The 21,375-nt window shown below is 36.3% G+C and overlaps 1 protein-coding gene across 2 annotated transcripts in view; it reads right to left on the reverse strand.

The window, feature by feature from the left end:
* Positions 1-257: 257 nt before the first annotated feature.
* The window catches only part of LOC145680693 (uncharacterized), an 85,507-nt gene continuing 64,389 nt past the window's right edge, over positions 258-21,375 (reverse strand). For both annotated transcript variants that reach the window (XM_081751596.1, XM_081751595.1), the window contains exons 3-4: positions 17,654-18,078; positions 258-1,536 (exon numbers count right to left, since the gene is read on the reverse strand). In XM_081751596.1, the coding sequence (XP_081607722.1) occupies positions 960-1,536; positions 17,654-18,078 (1,002 nt within the window). In that variant the 3' untranslated portion in view covers positions 258-959. The remainder of the gene's footprint in view (positions 1,537-17,653; positions 18,079-21,375) is intronic.

The raw sequence follows: 21,375 nt of genomic DNA on the forward strand, positions 1-21,375 counted from the left end.
ATAAAATTCGTTATGCAAACATATATCGGGTGTTCTAAAAATGGCGTCCACGGACCACAGAGCACTATTCTACAGGCCAAAATAAAGCAAAAATGTTATATGATGATATGCCCTCCGGGACCTTCTTCAACCGCTATGTGCAATTCATGTCTCCAGACGAGAACCCGAAAGGTATACAAATATACCTAGGTACATATTTTTTTGTTTATTTTGACTTGTAGAATAGTGCTCTGTGGTGCGTGGGCGCCATTTTTAGAAGATCTCCTCGTGATAAGTACACATTTAAAGCAAATTCTGAATCTGGCCGTGTACTGCGAAACATATTTGACGAAACTAACTAATTATAATCACTTGAAGGTTATTATTTCAATTCATGTTTGAAGTATCTTGTTGGACTTCTTTTTTAATGTCGGTTTTACCCAAGAAAATCCACTGGTATTTTTGGGCTCGGAAAAACTCCAACAACCCTGCTAACTAAGCGATAATGATCCAATCGTTATTTTTAGCAAGACATGGCACACGTGTATGAAAGCTTACCTGTGCTTCATACAGTGTACACAATTATTTATTTTATATTCTACTAGTTTTGAAACGACAGTTTTTACACAGATGAAATGCTGAATAGATCTGAAATTGATCGATTATCTCCATTCTCAATTTTGGCGCTTGGATCATTATCTCTAATCATCGCACAATTATTACGAAACAATCACACTATGAATATTCTTATGCAAATATTGTTTGTCAATGAAGATCTTAGATTGTCAAAGAACTTCTTAAAAGGAAAATTGTAACATGTTCACTTCTGAAGAATTATAATTTAGCTTGGTAACCTTGTTTGGGTTTTTGAATCCCATATTGCCATTTGTAAAACTAATATATTTTATTCTTCGAATATGTTCTCTACAAATAATTATGTTCATGTCAAAACTATTTAACTTGTTGAAGACTTATATTTTTCACAACATATATATTTCATGACTCTGTAAGTGTGTGTTAAATTGATCTCGACGATTAAATTGTCTATCACATATTGTACACACCAAATCATGTCTCTCTTCGTGTTTCCTAAGGAGTATTCGTCGTGTAAATCCTTTCCCACATATAAAACAAACAAACTTTTTCTCACCGTCGTGAAGAGCTCCAACATGTTGAATTAGGTTCACCTTCTGCGAGAATGCCTTTCCACACTGTTTACATTCGAACGGCTTTTCACCACGATGGATTCGCGCATGTGTATAAAGATTTGACTGCTGTGTGAATGTTTTACCACAAATATGACACTTATGTGGCTTCTCTCCAGTATGTATTTTCCTATGAACATTCAGATGATTTTGTCGCGAAAACCGTTTATTACAAATTTCACAGCCGTAGGGTTTATATCCTGTGTGACTTACCACGTGAGCCTCCAAGTGTCCAATTCGGTAGAAGACTTTTGGACATTCACTGCAATGAAACACAGAAGACGAGCGTTCTCTGGGCTGCGAGACTGTAGTACTTAATTTATCTATATTACTCGACAATCGGCTTGCAAACCTGAAAACAACAGTATATCCTTTATCAAATTTTATACAAAAATGTTTAAATATATAAAAAAAAACAAACATTCACGTTTCTTTATATATACATACAAGGTTAACATGTGGTTTCACATGTTTACATTATACGTACCCAGGTATATATATTCACATTTCTCGTTATTTACATTTCTATATAATTGTGCTATTGCTCTTAAATGAACTTATATCATCAACTCCCAATAAAAACTTCAGGCGAAAACTCTTTGCGGTGTCTTGAGCAAATCGAAGCAAAAAATCATTAATTTTAATAGTATTAGTAACAACAGAATTATTCAAAATATATTTGTCTCTATAATTAATTTACTGATACCTATTGTTTTAAATTGTTTTTTTTTTTCAGAATAACTTCTCACTGATTGTTATAGAACATGAAGTAGCGATTCAAGCACTAAAAAAAAATCTTCAATATCACTCTAATCGTATATTGAATATTCTTACCGAGTTTACCCATACTGGGTGAAGAATACACGTATAATTGCTAAACACGCTAATGTTTACTTATAATACATTAACTATGCAACACGGTTCTTACAAAATTACTTTTATCATTTTCCCTGATTTTCAGGTGCAAGATTAACCATTTTCCCTGACCCGTGACATTTAATAAGATAATGGTGTACTGAAGATGAATCCCTGTAAAAGCTAAATGAAGACTTAGGCCAGTGATTCCCAACCTGTGTGCTGCAAAAGATCAGCAACTTTCCGTTTGCAACACTATACGGTAGACACAGAGCCATACAAAAGGCTAATAATAATAGACAAGCAAACCAGTGTAAGCTAACCAAAGAATTGCTATTTGAAATGAAATGAGTTTTACGTCCCACGCTTATGCCGGTTAGGCTAAAGCAGACGTTGATGATGAGAAATCAGTGAAATGGTAGAATGAAGAAAGTGGGAGGAAACGGGAGAACCCCGAAGAAACCCACGCACACGGTGTCTGTCCACCACAAAGTTCACTTGGCTTGAACTGGGATAGAACCAGGGACCCCAAGCACCAGAGGTGAACGCTTTACCACTGAGCCACCGCGGCCCCAATTGCTATTTGAGCTAGTGAAGAAACTTTGTAAGACATCTTCAAATAATATTACACATTAACGTTAAATTTCTTTTAAAAACTATGAAATGGGCCACCCTTCTCCACAATGAGCAAAGAGTCAATAAATTGCTTGTATGAATTTCGAAGAAAATAAGACACGCTCCTAAAAATTTAGTAAACAAACGAAAAAAAAAATACTTCAATGGAATTTCTCAATATTTCTTCGAATTCAATAAAATGAGAAAATAAAACAATGAGAAACTTTTCAAAATAATGTGTAAGTGTATATGCAACTGTAAGAATGCAAATTGTGAATTTTCTTTCCCTCAAATGCAAAAATATTTGAAAGTTTAACATAATAAAAGTTATGAGGAGCGGACATTACAGCTGACCATGCCAATTCCCTAACCTCTATTTTCCTGTACCGATTTTTTTCACTTATTCCAATAGATCCTAATTATTATCACAATAAAACATAAATTTATTGTTATACATATTTTATAACATATTAAAAGGTAACAAGAATTTTAGAGATTAAAAAAATGAATCAAAAGATTGCGATCTCGACGGGTAATTAGTTTTTAGATCAAGAGCTACAAATTTTTGAACGGCCCCCAAATCGAGTTTTCGTACTTTTTACGGAATAAGCATATCATACTGAGTAAAGTGATAATTTGGGTTGGCTACACTATGTGTGGTTCTCGAGACATAAAGCGTACAAGAAAATTTTTGACTGAATGAAATATATTGGATTTTTTGGATCAGGGGGCACAAAATTTTTGAACGGGCCTAAATCGAGTTTTCTTATTTTTTTTTTTTTTTTTATGGAATAAGCACATTATACTGAGTTAAGTGACAGTTTGGGCTTGGCTACACTATATGTAGTTCTTCAGATATACGACCTACAAGAAAAAGTTTGCCTGAAATATAATGGATCTTCTAATCCAAAAAGAACTTAAATGATATTAAATAAGTAGGAACTCTACTTAAAAGCTTTTAACAATAATAGCTATGATTACTTTTTTCAGTTACTTGGATTGACGGCATTAAAACTGTGATCTCACTTTCAATTTCTTCTGATTTCAATTTAATTTTTTCTTAAGTCTTCTCTCTTTTTACTTAGCCAATTTCCTCCGTTTAAGTACTGCCTGAGACCTCTCATTTTCTCTTTCTTTTCTTTTTTGTTCCAAAGCCGAATTGTATTTTGTTCTCGCACCTTTTACAGAAGTTAACGAGTTCTGGATCTGAAGCATTGAGACATCTAATTCCACCTATGTAGGCCAATCGGGTACTTTCGAGTATTTTTTCAGTAGTGTCTATCAAAAATTTTTTGACAATCACTGAAGAAACTGCACTTGTCTACTTCTTTGACATCTTTAGGCTTCCCAATGCATTTTTTTTTCCTGCTCGAATCCTATATCTACATTCTTTGGGGCTTTCAGATTACTTTTAACTTTTAGAGCTTGCCCTGTCTTCTTCATTGGACATTGGCATTTAAACTTTATCATATATTCTAAAAAAATGTTTACAGTCTATTACTGTGTGAAAAGCATTGAGTAGCAGCAAATTACCCTCATTTACGTAACAGTTCTTCTACACTATTATGTTCGCAACAGAAAGAAATACCACAATTTATAACGTGAAGTATAACAAATCAAAATATCTTCATAAGTAACATTCTTAATGTTAGAAATAATGTTGTGTACAACTGTACATGAAGTAGTAACTACTTTACCTAACACTAGAACGGCTGAAGTACAAAATTCCTTAGAACGGCAGCGGCCGGTCATTTTGACCGCTATCGAAACTCTGGATGGTAGTGGAGGAAAATACAATGTACTTTTATTTTAATTCCTACTTTACATTGTAGAATCACTCTCTGGGAGAATTATGGAGTCATTTATATGTTCGTAACCAAATTTATTTCTCACATTTTGTTATAATAGATGTGCCATAATGCTTTACGTGAGTAATATTTGTACATCAAAAGGAATGAGAGTAAATCACACAGGACCATTTTTGCTTAATTGAAGCATTCACTCACCGTCATAAGAGAAACTACACTCACTCCAATAATAAAAACAAAATATTCGTGAAATAGAAATTACATGATACTGTATAATGAAACGACCTTATTAGAAATAAATGTTGGTGAATAAATGTCTAAATACGTGAGTAGTCTGGAGAAAAGCATTACAAATATTACACTGACTGCCATAATATAAACCAAATATTCATACACCATCACTGATCTCACTGTTACATCAACAAACTACAATCGCTGATATCATTTGTACAAAATATTCCTGAAACAGAAGTTACATGATATAATGAAAATAACTTTACAGATAAAAAATATTGGTGGATGAATGTCTAAAGGGGAGCAGGAAAATTCGGTGTACGGAAAACTCGGTGTGGGGAATGTTAGGTGTAAAGAAAGATTTGTTTTAGTAGGCCATAGGATTTATTAGAAACTCAACTTTGAAGATAAATGAGCGTATTAATTTTAAGTTCAAACTGAAGTAGACCGTAGGATTTATTAACTCAACTTTGAGGATAAATGAGCGTATTAGTTTCAAGTTCAAATTTTGTGTAGAACGTACTTTTACTGTCTACTATCATTTTTACTGTTTACTGTCTACTTTATATTGCTTTATATTGAATTGTGTTCCTGAAATTACATTATTTGAACTCTAGATTTCGACGGATTTTAACATTTTATGGCCCTTACATGACGAGAAATTTGTTTTTCGATGTCCGTTCGTGTGATTTAGCGAAGCGACCATCGCTACCAATCGACATTTAATATAAAACTTAAGTTTTTATGCTGTTTTGGAGAATGTCTCCTAGAATTTTCTACTTCCAAAAAAAATGTAGGTTACTGGACGGGTAAAGTTGAAAATTGTAGATTTTTCAAAAATGTTCTGACGATTTTATGTCTATTTTATAAATAAATATTTAAATCTAAATTCTTCAAAAATGACATGCCTGGTAGTTTATTTATGTTATTCAAAGGTGTAAAAATAAATGCCTCAACTAAAGTATCTACGCCTGATTGGAGAAGTCAATAAGGAGTCAATAGGGTTGCAGTACTTGTTTACTTTAACTTACGACAAACAAACTAAAGTGTCTGATTGGAGAAGAAGTCAACTATTTGTACAACTATTATCTGATAAAACCATCCTGCTTTATATTGCCCTTCCCACTAAGACTTTTTTGATCAATATATTTTTGCATCTTACATATGTATATACAGAGTGATTCTTTCAAAAATCATGGATTTCATTTGGCTCTAGAATTTCTAACTGAAGTCCGATTTTCATGCGGTTTGCTGCAAATCATCAAGAAAGGATGGGAGATTTATGGGACTATGTTTACTGTTTTAAATTCATCCGGGATAATATAGAGCAGACCGCAAGAAAAACAGCAAATATTCGCCATTGTACGTTACAGTTCGAATGAGATATTGGATATTTGAAGCGAAATTGAAGAATACAAATTAAGTGTTAGTGATAACACACATAAATCACATGTTGAATACAGATTTCTTGGGTGACTTAGAGTCGCTAACTGACATCTTCCACAACATCCGCCAGCGAAGTCCGATACTTCCCTGTCTTCCTCAGAAGCGATCCTGTTTCCTGCAGTTTATTCACTAACGACCATATTATGTTCCTGTCTGGAGCAGAACGTGAGGCAAAGTGGTGTTTTTAGTTGTTCCTATAACTATTCTCTGAACTTATAGTTGTAATTGTTTTATTTCTGACAAAAAGTGTCAGCTTCATTGTGTGATGAGTAGTTTATAGTAATATCCCGCAAAAGACATGAAAAGAGGTATTGGACTCAAGGCAAAAAAAAAAAAAAAAAAAAAAAAAAAAAAAAAATAATAATAATAAAATAAATTTGCTTTTCTTGAAATAGGTAATAACATTTTATTCGTTACATTTTATGGTTTTCGTTTTCACAATATGAAGTGTCGTAAATTATCGTAAGTGGTAATATTCAATATGTATTACACCGAATCTACCTTACACCTGAATTTCCCCACACCGAGTTTTCCATACACCGAATTTTCCTAGACCCGTCTAAAGACGTGAGATATGTGGACAAAAACATTACTCACAATGTTTGCACGTTACTTGTTTCACAATTTGTCCGACGCATTTGCCGCACACAAACTTCTTGCAGGTTCTGCATCGTGTTATTGTTTTGTTTCCCTTACATGATCCGACTTGATACTGATGCCTTTTACTGGACCGTCCTTCTTGAACCTGTACACATTCCCGTCCAGGTTCAACATTTCTTTCTTTCCTGCTCGCAAGGTATTTTGAACGGATTTCTTCTGCAATCTTCAGTAAGAAATCACGTCGACTAATCTTTTCCTTTGTCACTTCACGGTACAAAACACATGCAAAATCAAACATGTTGTAGAAAATTTGAAGAGGCCAACGCCGTGAGGGAGATTTGGTGGAATATCGTCTGGCCATTTGGTCTACAACGTGTACACCGCACTTGCTGCTGCTGTAAAACTTCACAGTTTCTGGTAGCATTTTACCAACTGTCTCCACTTGAACAGAGGAATGCATTGAACTGAGTATAATGACATTTTCAGTAGATTTTCCCCGATGCACAGTCAAGGTACTATAATCATGTTTCAGAACTGCAGTATTGTGTGGGTTTGCTCGTCCACTTTTCACTTCATGTGGAATTTCTTTTCTCGCACGTTTCACAGTACCTACGATACTAGTTTTCTTGCCTTTCAATTTCTGGGCAAGTGACAGAGATGTAAAAAAATGTCTGTCGTTACGTTCCTCCCCTTGCCTTCAAACGACTCGACTAAACGAAGCACAGCATCCTCAGCAACAGACACATCTCTCGGTCTCATTTCATTTTTTCCCAGGTACGGAATAGCATTTAGTACATACTTTGACTGCACACCAACTGCCAACCAGAACTTTACTCCAAATTTATCTTGGAAAAAGCTGCTCGTCAATGGTAACATTCTGCCCTGCTTTATAACACACCTTGCAATTCTCAATGAAGCGATTCCACACCTCAGATATAGCAGCGAATTTGTCTCCTTTTAGTCTTTCAAATTTTATACTCTTTTTGTCAAATCTTATGAAACGTTTTATTTCTTTGAATCTATCCCGTGACATTCTTTAACGAAAAATGATGGTCCCCATGTTGTACTCCAGAGAAAGTCCACTGACTGTTCACTGCTCCTCGAGCATACAAAATTGCCAGGAAAGCCTCTATTTCTTCAATAGAAATAGACCACTCGTCTGTGCTGAGGCATCTTTTTGCTTCCACCTCAGTCATTTCCTTTATATGACGAAGCATGTGGTCATCAATGAGCAGTTTGAGGGCGCTGGAGAAAGAGTTGGATACAATATTCCGCACAGCATAGTTTGTCGGTCCACCATTTTCTCGGAGGATATTCTGTTGTTGATATCTGCCTGCTGTAGGTTTTCCTGGTTCTATTACTGTCCACTTTATCCCTCCCTGAGCTTCAATAACATCACCCACTAACAAGTTTTCTTCTGGCAGTTTTCGTTTCCTTCCCTTACCTCTGTCTGAAGAAGAAGCCGGTGGTTTACTACTGCATCCTGCTACTGGCTGAAATATGGTGCTGCCATCTTCCTCACTCTCACTTGTTTCAGATGAACTGTTTACAACCTGACGCACAAGACAGTCACCGTTATCAGGGTCATCAGACAACGCACAAACTTCAAAATCAGAAAGGCCACAATCTGATTCATTTTCACTAATGTCACGTAGTTCTTCCAAAAGTTACTCCGATGTCTTTCTTTTCGACATGACTAAAAGCCAACACACTCGCTGACACCAATACACACACCGTGAGGCAATTGACACTGTACACCTGATAGGCTTGTTTTGTCTATGAGAACGTACTGTTGTCTGCGGGAACGCGACGTTGCCATATCAGTCATTGCATGTTGAAAAACAAAAGAAAACCGCACTGCAAATAGGTAAAATGTGCCCGGTCAGAATGACCGCTCTCAGCCGTTCTAGGTATTTTGTCTAATAAAATTGTTATTTCTCACGCTATATTTTCAAAAAATATATTTTTTCTTGTTCATACTGAAAGACGAGAAGTCTCAAACGATAACAAATAAGTGCTTCCCTTCAAAAAATAAAAAAGGTATGATATGTAAAAAATCTAAAACGGTCAAAACGACCGCTTCAGCCGTTCTAGTGTTAACAAGTTTACATACTATAAATGCATCTCCTAAAACTCAACGAAAATCATTTATTTGTAGTGCTTCTTTCAACAAATAATGACTGAATTATTGGCTTATCTTAACAAATAGGTAAGACGGACAACAGTTTCATTTCCTGAGAAAAATCCCCAATTTCCCTGATTTCCAGGTTAAGCACCATTTTCCCTAACATTTGACCTTCGTTTAATTTTCCTGACTTTTCCCTGTTTTCCAGATTTGTAAGAATCCTGATGCAATCCTAATGGAATCGCACACCATTCGTCGCTAGATACTGAACAATACTTTCATTTGAAACACGAATAAATATCGCATATGGGGACATCAACTAAGGATTTGCATTCCTTTAATCCTATGAACAGTTAAGTTTGAATTCATTGTATTTTCCGTAAGGCAACATTTTTTTTATCACTTGTTTATACAGCGAAAGTTAAATTACTATGCTATTAGTATTTGATATGATTTGCTATTTCTATGATCCAGGGGCGTCATTTAGGGGTGTCAGGGAGGGGCATTTGCTCCCCCCTGAGTTTGGGATGTATATAGATTTTATCAATAGAATAGTAGTAAATCAGTGGAAAACGCGAAATTTTGCTTATATCAAGGGGTCTTGCCCCCCCCCCCAAGCAAAATCTGAAATGACGCTTCTGCTATGATCCTTTGTTCCCTCTTACAATGACGAACTTATTCAAGGTAATAGATACTCATTCCAATGGATACAAGAAATTCGTCATTTCCTATGTCAACACAATAAGATTCTGAACAACTTAGTTGTTAGTGAAAAAATCGAAGCCAGGCGTGAGTTTCACATTATTATTATTACTAGTATGCATATTTTTTTCTTTATTTTACCTCATCAAGTATGCCCATTGTTTATACATGGGGCAAAATTGGCGCAAAACCAATAACCATTACTCCTAAGCCCAGCTGTTTTTCCTTCTTTGTTTTTTCATTAAATTTCTCACATAAAGTCTCACACACCTTGTTCCATGCCTCTCGTTTTTTATTTCTATCTCTATACATTTCGCACTTCAAATTCCATATCTAGGGATATTTTTGTATTTCGTTAATGAGTAGTTCTACGTCCAGTTCTTTGCTTTCCATTTCTGCGGGCGCGGGAAAGTCTGCTCGTGTGGCTTGACTCATTGCCAGCAAGGTTTGCCGACCCGCTACACCTGTGCGGACTCGCTGCAAGCCAGCAGTTCCCGCAACTCGAGTTTTGCCCGCTGCGGGTCCACAGCAGAGTCGCGCGGGAAAGTCTGCTCGTGTGGCATGAATGATAAGAACCAATGTATTTCCGGCTCGCGCGGGTCTGCAACAGAATTTTCTGCTGCGTCTGCTCGTCTGAACAGAGACTTATTAACCACGTATATTAAACACTATGGTACATTCAGCATAATGCAAAGTGAAAATATTTTTTCTCTATAGGGAGTGTAGCTGCAACTGCGAGATAACACCTAGAAGGTTCAATGAGCTATTTCCTGACCGACCAATCGAGCACAAGTGTGTACTGATTTGGTAACAATTTCGAGAAACACAAAGAATAAACATAGGTCACGCTCTGTTCGACCAAGGGAGGATGAAGACATAGAAGTGAGAATTATCTGGAATACTAGTATAACACCACAGCAATCCCTACGACAAATGAGTAGTAAGAAAACTAACATTCCGAAAATGGGAAGTTCTTGGAAGACATGCCTGGTTCCCGTAGAATTTGCACATTACACAAGGGATTTGTGCGGATGACTGCAATCGTCGCCTTGAGTTTTGTGAAGCAGTGATCGCACAAAATGTTGAAAATAATCGATTTGTACTAGATGGCTTTTGAAAAAAAAAATCGAAATTTTGGCTTTGGTTTTGTTTTTCAATTGCCACTTTTGTTTTCTGTAATAGATTCTACAATTAGGGAAGTCGTTTACAATATCCAGTACCTGTGACTCCTAGGATCAGTCCGGGCCTAGCTACCTTAATTGATTTTCAAACTCCTAAATGTCATTTTGGTTGCCTAACTATCTTATCAAGTTTCTCGAAGTTATACATTTTAATATAGTTTTTTTTTTTTTTTTTTTTTTTTTTTTTCGCCTAAACGCAATCTGGCAGGCAAGGAAAGAAATATCATAAATCAAGAAACAGACATTACATATATATTGTCTTGCTTACATTTCATTCTCACAAGGAACCATTTCGATTTGGTGAATTCAACTGCCGAAGATGATTGCTAACATTGGATTCAGCACCAAATATAACAGAAAAAGAGGGTGTTTAGTGACAGACCGTATACAGGGCGGGAGATAAATGAGGGCAAAGTGCGAGGATAGAACGAAGAAAACGTCTAGAAATGCCATGTTAATTTTGAAACGAGTAGAGGGATTGAAGTCAAATGTTGGATACGAGGAATGCATGTACAGCTCCACTGAACAGGAATAATGTGAATCATGGGAGACATCTGAAAAGCCGCAATGTTGGACTTAGCGTACGAAGAATATACGGGAAAGGGATCATGTGACATATGGCTCTTGATGCACACTGTCTATTGAAATCAATAGTGGCCAATACAGCTTGAGACCTCTGTAACATGATGCGTTTGACGCTATGGCAATGTATCAATACCGTGTAAAGGTGACGCGAATGAGGAACTAGAGACCGTGTAATATGATCTATAAGCACGTTGTATGCACGAGGGGTAGAAAGTGAGAGAATCGAATCCTGAAATATCAAGAAGAATGTTTGCAAGGTGTAATGGAATGAGTAATAGTTCCACTGGATGAATGCTATATGATCTATGAGCACGCTGTATGCACGAGGGGTAGAAAGTGAGAGAATCGAATCCTGAAATATCAAGAATGTTTGCAAGGTGTAACGGAATGAGTAATAGTTCCACTGGATGAATGCTGGGTGGTACCTTGCACAGACACCTGTTCCATTCAGGGTTCTGATATATTAATGACCGCCTCCAACAAAACGTGTCGGTTGTAACACCGATGACTTTTCTCACAACCAGAATTGACAATTAAAACACTGTTCACATTGCGCCTATTCAGTGGAGCTCTACAGGCGTTCCTCATAGCCAACATTTGACCTCAATCCCTCTATTCGTTTTACAATTAACATAGCATTTCTAGACATTTTCTACCTTCTATCTTCGCACTTTGCCCTCGTTTCTCTCCCACCCTGTATACGGTCTGCCATTAAACACCCTCTTTTTCTCTATTTCTTTTGGTGCTGAATCCAGTACTAGCAATCATTTTCAGCAATTGAATTCACCAAATCGGAATGGTCCCTTGTCAGTTCTGGAAAGATTTTGTCATAAGCTTCAGAGTTCAATTCACAAAATTACAGCTATAAACGGCTATTTTGGAATATCATTATTATTCACAAAATTCTTTCTTTCTTTACTGTCATATTGTGTCAAAATTTTTCAAATAAGAAATTTGTGGATATTGTAAATATTCTCCCACTCTTTCAAATTTAACACTACAATGCTCGCGCGGATTAATATTGTAGTCCAGTGGGTTTCAGTTTTCTTGTGTCTTAGGGTTGGCAACACTTGTGACCTTGAGCGATCGTCTACCTTCCTCCCCCATTTCTAGAACACCATTAGTCGAGTGATAGCACCCAAAGTCAACGCACGGATGTTATACGGATTGTTATTTTCGCATGGACTACTATTGTAATCTGTGCGAGTACTGACGTGATAGTTCGTTTTCTGGCTAACGTTTTAACTGTTCTTGTTTTGAATGTATTACTTCACATTATTCGCTGAAATATATGTCATATATATGTTAGTTTAAAATGTCAGAGCAAGAACAGATACGACAGTGGCTAACAGAAACTGAAAGTGACGACTAAAGTGTTTTGAGTATAGAACACTAAGATGAAATAGAGGACGATGTTATCGAGTAGTGACTCTGAAGAAAGTGGTAGTGACGATTTGGAAGAAGTAGAAGAAGAAGGAAGGAAAGGTGTTATCCAGGAAGACAGGTTTCACGGAGAATTTTACATTGGAAAGGGCAGAATTACCAGATGGTACATTAATCCAGTGCACCCAAGAAATACGCGAACACAGCGTCATAATGCATAGTTATTACTCCATAGAACAACACTAAATTTGGAGTTGACATATTGGAAAAATTGTGTCGCCAGTGTGATACAGCCAGGAATTCGCAAAGGTGGCCACTCACTCTCTTCTTACACGTGTTAAACGTTGCTGGAGTAAACGCTCTCATTGTTTTCAAAACAAATAACAATGATGCTATGATCAACCGTAGAGACTTCCTGTAATCTGTGGCTATAGAACTTATCGAACCTCTTGGTGGAAGATGAAGAAACATGACTACCCAAAAAAAAAAAAGATGTTTCAGGTGCAGTAAGTGGATCTGCTCTGACTACAAGCACACTCTTTTGACTGAAACACCCAAAATTTTGCCTACTTTTGACCTTGTTTTCAAGTTTAAAAGTTAAACTTGCAAACAATTTAACAACTTCTTTTTATTTTTTATAGCAGACTTTAACACTTTAAATGCAGATTTTCTCTTTTATTTCAATTTTTAATCAAATAGCAAGAAAATGAAAGAACATTTACAAAAATATAGTAAATTGCATACGCATTCTAAAGTTTTGGCTTCTAATTATTTTTGTGCATTAAAAAACAAAATATTTGCACTGAAATGTGTTCCTTATTGCTTGTGAAAACCCACAAAAAATAATGTAAAAAATACCAACTGAATAACCACTAAGATATATATATATATATATATATATATATATATTTATCAAATGGACTACAATCGTAGTCCGCGCGAGCACTCATGTTTCAACAATTTCATGCGAGTACTGTAGTGTTAAGCGTCCTCAATAAATGTATATATAATAGCTATGTATGTATTATATATATATATATATATATATATATATATAGGTATAATGACGTTTTAGTTTATACATAAATTTTAAAGGTTAATTTTCTTCCACGAAACCTATTTTCCGAACATTTATTCCTAACACTATTAAGCCGTTTACTAAAACGTTTTTGTTGTTGAATGTTAACCTAACAGCTCTATAAACAGTTCACTAGAAACGGGTCGCGGTGGCTCAGTGGTAGAGCGTTCACCTCTGGTGCATGGGGTTCTTGGTTCGATCCCAGCTCGCACCAAGTGATCTTTATGGTGGACAAACACCGTGTGTGGGTTTTCTCAGGGTTCTTCGGTTTCCTCTAACTATCTTTATTCCACCATTTCATTTCTCATCATCACCGTGTTTTAAGCCTTGTCGGCATAAGCGTGGAACGTAAAACTTACTGATTTCATTTCAATTCGCTAGAACCAGAGTGCGTTCACCGATTTCTACTTTTCTACACCGATTCCATCCAATGGTCAACTTTCTTCGATTCTTGAAATTTCTTCAGAATGCAGTAATTAAATGTTCTTTCCATGTTATCATGGGAAGATCAAGCTGGAATGTACTGTTATCCCGCCATTAAATTTGAAATATTTTTAAAAGCTCAAAATTTTCTAAACAAAATAGCCGTGGAAATGAATTTCGTTTTTTCCTTTTTTTTTTCTTTTCCATTTTTTTTCCTTGCATCTCTACGTTGTACACAACATTTGTTTCGGCGTGAAAGCACATTCTTCCTGAACGGGCATGTGAATACTCAAAATATGCGGTATTAGAGTGACTAAAATCCTAGTGTGGCATAAAGGTCATTCAGGTCCCAGGAAAATTAAATGTTTGAGCGAGTAAGAGTTGCCTCGCATGTTAGGCAACCATATCATCGGGGTTTTTTTACTGATGGTACACTCATCGGGAAACGTTATTCAAATTTGATCGGAAATGAAATAGACTCATTAACCACACAGGTTACTCAAAGTGCTACAACTGATAAACGAGAGTCCGAATTTTACGCGGACGGAATCATGTTCTAACATGATCGTTGCCTTGCGCATCATCATGTGCGTCAGTTTCTCATAACACCCTGAATAGATTGGTCGGCGAGGTCCAATTTACCGGCTACTTTGATCTCCAGATTTCGTTTCGAAAGATTTTGTTCTTCTAGGGATATATGAAATCTGCAGCATAGATATATGAAATCTGCCGCACCAACTCCATTACTCGATTACGGAACCGCATAACTGCAGCTTGCTGGGGGCTACCAATACATGTGTTTCTGCGCGTCTATCAGAAATCTTAAAATAGTTTATTCTACCTTCAGGACGTATGTGGTGCATATTTTAAGCATTTATTAAAGTAGCATTTACTCGTCTACGCTGTGTAATACTGTGCAATCTAACTGCACGTGATGTTATTCATTATTCCATACAGTACGTAAGCCTACCGGACAAAAAATTAGTCGCACCAGCACAAATGCAAGATTATTTTCTGGTGGCTAAACAGATGGTGTTGCAGAGGAGTAGCGTGTTTAGGTATACGTGGATCAGTATTGTGTGATCAGAGCAATTATGTTGAATGAGAAAAACTTGTCCAACGCAAGAAACACGTGTCAAGATATGCAAAACCCTGTATGTGTCAGAGAGGAAAAAAGGGGCTATTGTGTTTGGGCGTGCAAATGGTCATACAATAAGTGAGGTTGCAGGATCTGTTGATAGTTGCCGGATTTACTCATGGTTACACATAAGAAAAACGTGAGATATACCGTGACAAAATACATCGCAGCATGCATTATTCCGAACACGAAGAACCGTGGAACTAGTGGTCCCTAACACTTTCGACTTCCCTTAGAAGCATTCCGTATTCACTGCTGTTGAGGCTTACATTTTGCATACTTGGAACCACCTTGAAGTCAGAGCATATGTGAGAATTCTGTTGGAAGCATTTCTGGTGAATATGTCCTCTAGGGAATCCATTGTGCTCCCACTGCATATTGCTGAAATATGCATTTTTGGATGACTTATTTATGACTTCCTTTACAACTGATATGGACCGCAACTCCATAGTTTCTCGAATTCGAAATAACGTGTTGCAACGTAGTTTTTCCACGATTTTGGACGGCTTTAGCTCTGAAACTATGTACTTTCCACTCCATGTCTATATGAACTTTTTTTCTTTCTTATTTCGATGTGAGGAATCACTTCTTACTATTTGTCGGAATAGTTCATTAACAATCTGTATAATACGAAGAAAAGGAATTCCAGCATGCGTATGTGAAATGAAAATAAAAGCTAAGATGAAATGTTTACACCGTCAGGAATTTTAACTATCATTCCAAAAATCTCTTGCACTTCCAAGCTTTGGGCTTTGCACTGGAGCCTTGTTCATTAAGGATAAAAATAGGAATAAAAATAATAACAAACAAAAAAAGGCTAAGGAGGTGACTTATCGAGAAAGAGAACTGATAATACACTTTGCTAATGGCTGCTGATTACACGTTACATAATAGTGCTGCAAGCTGTATGGCTCAAATTCTGCGTTCTTTCATTTTTAAGACAATTATTAATCTGAGGAATACTGATAATTCAATCCATTTTTTACTTCTGATCTCGGTTTCGGGTCTATTGGAACATAGATTACTTTTAACCTAACTGTATCAATTTAATACAGTGCAAATAATTTATATGGGCATGACAGAAAGAAGTTTACGAGACGCTAAAACGGAACACCCATTTTCGGGATTTTCGAAACATTAAAAGAAACAAAATATTAAGACTGAAGAATTTTATTTCGACCAGAGAATGAAATGGACAGGCTCGTTTCAAAAAATTTTGAGATCGCGGTGGCTTAGGGGTGGAGCGCTCAACTCCGGCGTACGGATCCCTGGTTCGCTCCGAGCTTCCGCCAAGTTGGCTGTGTGGTAGACAAATACGATGAATCTGGGTTCTCTCGGGTTCTCCTGTTTTCTCTCACTTTCGTTATTCGTCATTCTATGATTATCATTCATCTCATATTCACCGACTCCTTAGCCCCTCGGTTCATGAACGTAGGACGTTAAACCAAAAAGTTTATATATATTTATGTTATTTATCAAATAAGACTAGATTTTGATTTCATGAGACCAATATGTGAAAAATGTGGTAACGGAAACGGGTTTAATGTGTTGCAAAATTTTCAGTTGTTTATAAATCCTATTCAACTCAATAGTGGAAGTTCTTGTTTTCAGATCATATAGTACGGTATGACACTGAATACTAACAAAACCAAAATTTTTAAAGTTGGCATTTTATACATATATATAGTGAATTATTATCTTTTAAATAATCAAAAAGGAACAAAATATCCTCAACCATTCCAGAGATATTTTCCCACAGTTCGCACGTGAGAAATGGCGGCCTGCATCTTGGACCAGGACTTTTTGTTTTTTGGAGGGCACAAAAAAAGGACATTCTTACTTTGTCCTGAATTTTTAAATCTGTTAAACTCAATAACATCTACGATTATCAAGGTAAGAGTTTTTATTTGCCTGCCTGAACTGATCTGTACTATCCCTAGTGTAGTTTTACCTTGTGGTTTTTAACGTTTGCCTTTGTTCTGATGACAAGTACAACAATGCTTAAAATCAGTGATGATTTCACGAGATAGTCCGGGAGGGGAGGAAAGGGGGAGGATTCCTTCCCGGAACTACAAAATTCTCTCTGAGGCATACCTCCGATCTTGTTCAAATTGAGTTACCAGTATTTTTGCAGTATTGCTTTCACTCCTCATACACTGAAAGTTTCCCCGGGTAAACAGCTCCGAAATCACCATTACTTGACTGACTGTGGTTATTTGTCACTGAAAAGCAATACAGACAACAGTTTTTCTTTTTATCCTAAACTAATTCGATGATACGAAATTGTTATGCTTACCCATTGTCTATAGTATTTTCTTCCATAGTACATGGTACACTATGCATCCCAGACAGTGATGAATTTGGTTCTTCATCAACAATTTCAACGAGTTCAGTTGTCTGAGAAACACTCCGAGTTTTCGATTGTTTCTCTTTGTCTTTATTTCGCATTTTACCATTTTTATGACTAACAGTAGTTTTTATTTCACGACTACGGGACAACTCATCACCAACACTGACACCCACAATCAAACCTTCTTTATCTTCAACTCGAACTAAAACCTCGTCCTTGAAATTTGTAGGGGTTCCTTCATCTTCATAAACTTCAAGTTTTACTGGAAGCGCTGATTCTGTTGGACTTTCATCATCAACTACGCTTCTTTCTTCATTTGACGCTGACGCTAAATGGTTCTGGATTTTCTCTGAGTTCTCGCGATTGGAATTCTGAAAATATTCAAATGATTACTTACTCGCTAACTTCTCATTTCTATCAGGGAAAAAAATATTACATTTGATGCTTACTATACGTACATATTTCTTTGTTAAAAAGTGAAACGTTAGAAAAGACTGGAGAAAAAAAGCGAACACAATCAGTAGTAACTCGGTTTTCCATTTACTCTTTTACAGGAGAAACTATAAACTTTCAATTATCCCAAATATTGATGATTATCAGTACAATTAACTCAAAAATACTTTGTTTTACACTGAAACATCATAAATATACTAAAGTTCATTATTAGTTATCCTGCTTCTTGTACACTAAGTATAGCCTTTAAAAGTTGGTCAAGAATGTTAATTAATGCCCTGGATTTAGTTATAAACCGCAATTTCTGAAGTACGACGTGATTTGTCAGTATAAGATAATGAAAGAGATTAAAATATACCGTGGTCGTTATAGTTTCACAAATACTTTTAATTTTCTTTCAGTTCACGGAGAACATCAATCTACTGCACTTGTCATTACGACAGTTTACATTAACTAACAAGTTAGTAAGTTTATCCAAAAATATCTGCAAGGTTTAAGTTGCTATGTATATGTGACACTTAAACTAGTTTATTGCGTGACTAAGGCGCATAGTCAATTCAACCTACAACCACATTAAGTCAAATATCATGCCGTAATGGTTTTGTATGATGAGATCTATTAGTGTGTCTTTTATTCATGGACCATTTCAGAAAGCGAGAAGCAAGTTTAGATAGATATATATATATATTCCTAACATCTTTGAACATTTTTTAAAAAAAATTCTGCTGTTATCTCATCAGTCCCGTGGGAAAGTGATTTTGACTCACGAGGGAAGGGCGTGATGTCACTTGGTGTAGGGGTAATTGCACGAAACTTGGTGTAAGGGTAGGTAATGGGAATAGAAAAGAACGTGTGGAAGTATTCGTTTCGCAGGCGTTCGGAATCAGAAATAATGGACCCTACAGTTCTGAAGAAGTATGGCCTGTCAATCAGATATTGATGGGATGGAGTCTTTCCTTGCTGTTGCGACCAATGCAGAAGTTAAATAAAGTAGAATGAAAACAGAAAAGATGAGTTGAACAGAAAATGCGTCAATGTCCGCCCTCAGTCCCTACCAATTGTGTATGCATCACTAATTACCTTAATGAAATTATATTAAAACATTAAAGAAAATATATACACAAATTAATCATGGGTATCGCCAGAAATTTTCCGGGGAAGGGGTCGAAATGAAGTTGCTGTATTTCTTTACACTATAAGATGCTGTCAGTACGCAAATATTAAATGTCTGAACCCATCAATATTAACTGATTTCATTTGTACGGGTGTTTGATATCTACGACGTGGCTGCCGCCAAGATTAAAGTATTATGTGTTTGTGAGGCGAATTTAAATATATATTTCAGGATTAGTGATGTTCAAAATGGGAACGACTGTGGATGGCCATAACAAAAATAACCGTTTGAATATATACAAGACTTCATAAACACAATTATTTTAACGCAAACGATAAGAGGAAATATTTGAATTTGGTCTACTCACCACTAGAAGGCAGCAAAATGTATTGGATAGAAACAGCCTCGTAACAACTGCGTTAAAGACTCCAAATATAACTCGCGCATGTTTCACAAATACTGAACTTTAATAGTGTGAACACAAAATGAACATGAGCGTTTCACTTCTGTTGGCTAACACACATGCCATGCTCGTAAGTTAGTTTCCAAATTGGTCTCAACAAGATTAGAAAATACAGTAGTTAACCTTAATATACCGTACAGTGAGTTATATAGGCTACTTTTTTTTGGGGATGGGGGGGGGGGGATATAATGAAACAGTTGTTAACAGAAATTTAAACAATGTAACAGGTACACATAGTACCAGGAACTGTATTCAAAAAATAAATATGCTAAAAAAAAGTCAGTCTGAAACATGTTCTTAAAAAAAAATCAATAAGGTGGATAATTGCAAGGGCAGTTGATGATTTAGTACCCCGACATTTGCCTGGTAGGACTGAGTGTGGACATTGGCGCAATTTCTGTTCAGCTCCTTTTGTTTTCATTCTACTTTATTTAACTTCTTCTGCATTGGTCGCAACTGCCAGAAATGACTCCGTCCCATCAATATCTGATTGACGGACCATACTTCTTCAGAACTGTAGGGCCCATTATTTCTGATTCCAAACACATGCGAAACGAATACTTCCACACGTTCTTTTCTATTCCCACTACCTAATCCTACATCAAATTTGGTGCAAATATCTCTGAGTGACATCGCGCCCTTCCCTCGTTAGCTCACATGTCTCATTTATCCCACTCACTTGTCAATCTTTCTATCTCAGCCAATACATGAAATTCATGCTTTCTTCTGCTTGGCTGCGACGAGAGCCAAACTTTTCCGAGAAACCACGAACTATGCCAGTTCATGTGCTCTTAATAGATTCCCACGTGCTTTTGTGCCTCGCACTGTTGATCAGACAACATGTTAAATAATAATCTATTCATTATAATATAGGTTGTGTGCTTTATATTTCTGAAGTCACTATACATGGACACATCATTTCTGTGTCTTCAACAAAGTTTTATATATATTTATATTTGGTTTCGCTGTGATTTCTACAATGCTTAATTCTTATATGCACCGTGACTGCATATTGGGATATATATATATATATATATATATACAGTGTCAAAATAAGTGTTACAAGCCAATATCTCGCGAACTATACATCAAATAAAAAAAATGTTAAAGAGTCAATGTACAATACAGGGGGCCTAAAAATGTACATTTTGGGGGAGGGGTGTACGTGAAATTTCCAAATGGGAACATAGGTCGAGTGATATCTCGTTCGAAAGAGCTTGGAAAATTGAACAATTTTTGTAGGAAACAATTTCTGATATGGGGCATCGTTTTTAAGATGGCCCCCAAAAATGGTCCTGTATCAGACAAAATTTCCAGTAACGGCTGAGTAGAAAATGATGAAACAAAAAATGAAAAAGGAAAACGCCATAGGCAACGTGGAATGGTATTGTTGTGGTGTCCCCAGGTCCCCCATCATAGGGCCCCGGGACCAACTTAAAAATTTTAAATGGGAATATAGGTCGAGTGCTACCTTGTTTGATAGATCGTGGAAAATCAAACAGCTTAATATTACTTAATACTTCGCTTAATATTATTTGTTTTTAGTTTCATTTTGATAAAGAATATTTCTTAGCCTGCTGTGTGTTTTGTGGAAGCAAATTAATTAAACGTATGTATTAAGTTTGTATTTCGACAGAG

This window comes from Thermobia domestica, chromosome 3 (genome assembly GCF_964235325.1).
Source record: "Thermobia domestica chromosome 3, izTheDome1.hap1.1, whole genome shotgun sequence".
NCBI lineage: Eukaryota > Metazoa > Arthropoda > Insecta > Zygentoma > Lepismatidae > Thermobia > Thermobia domestica.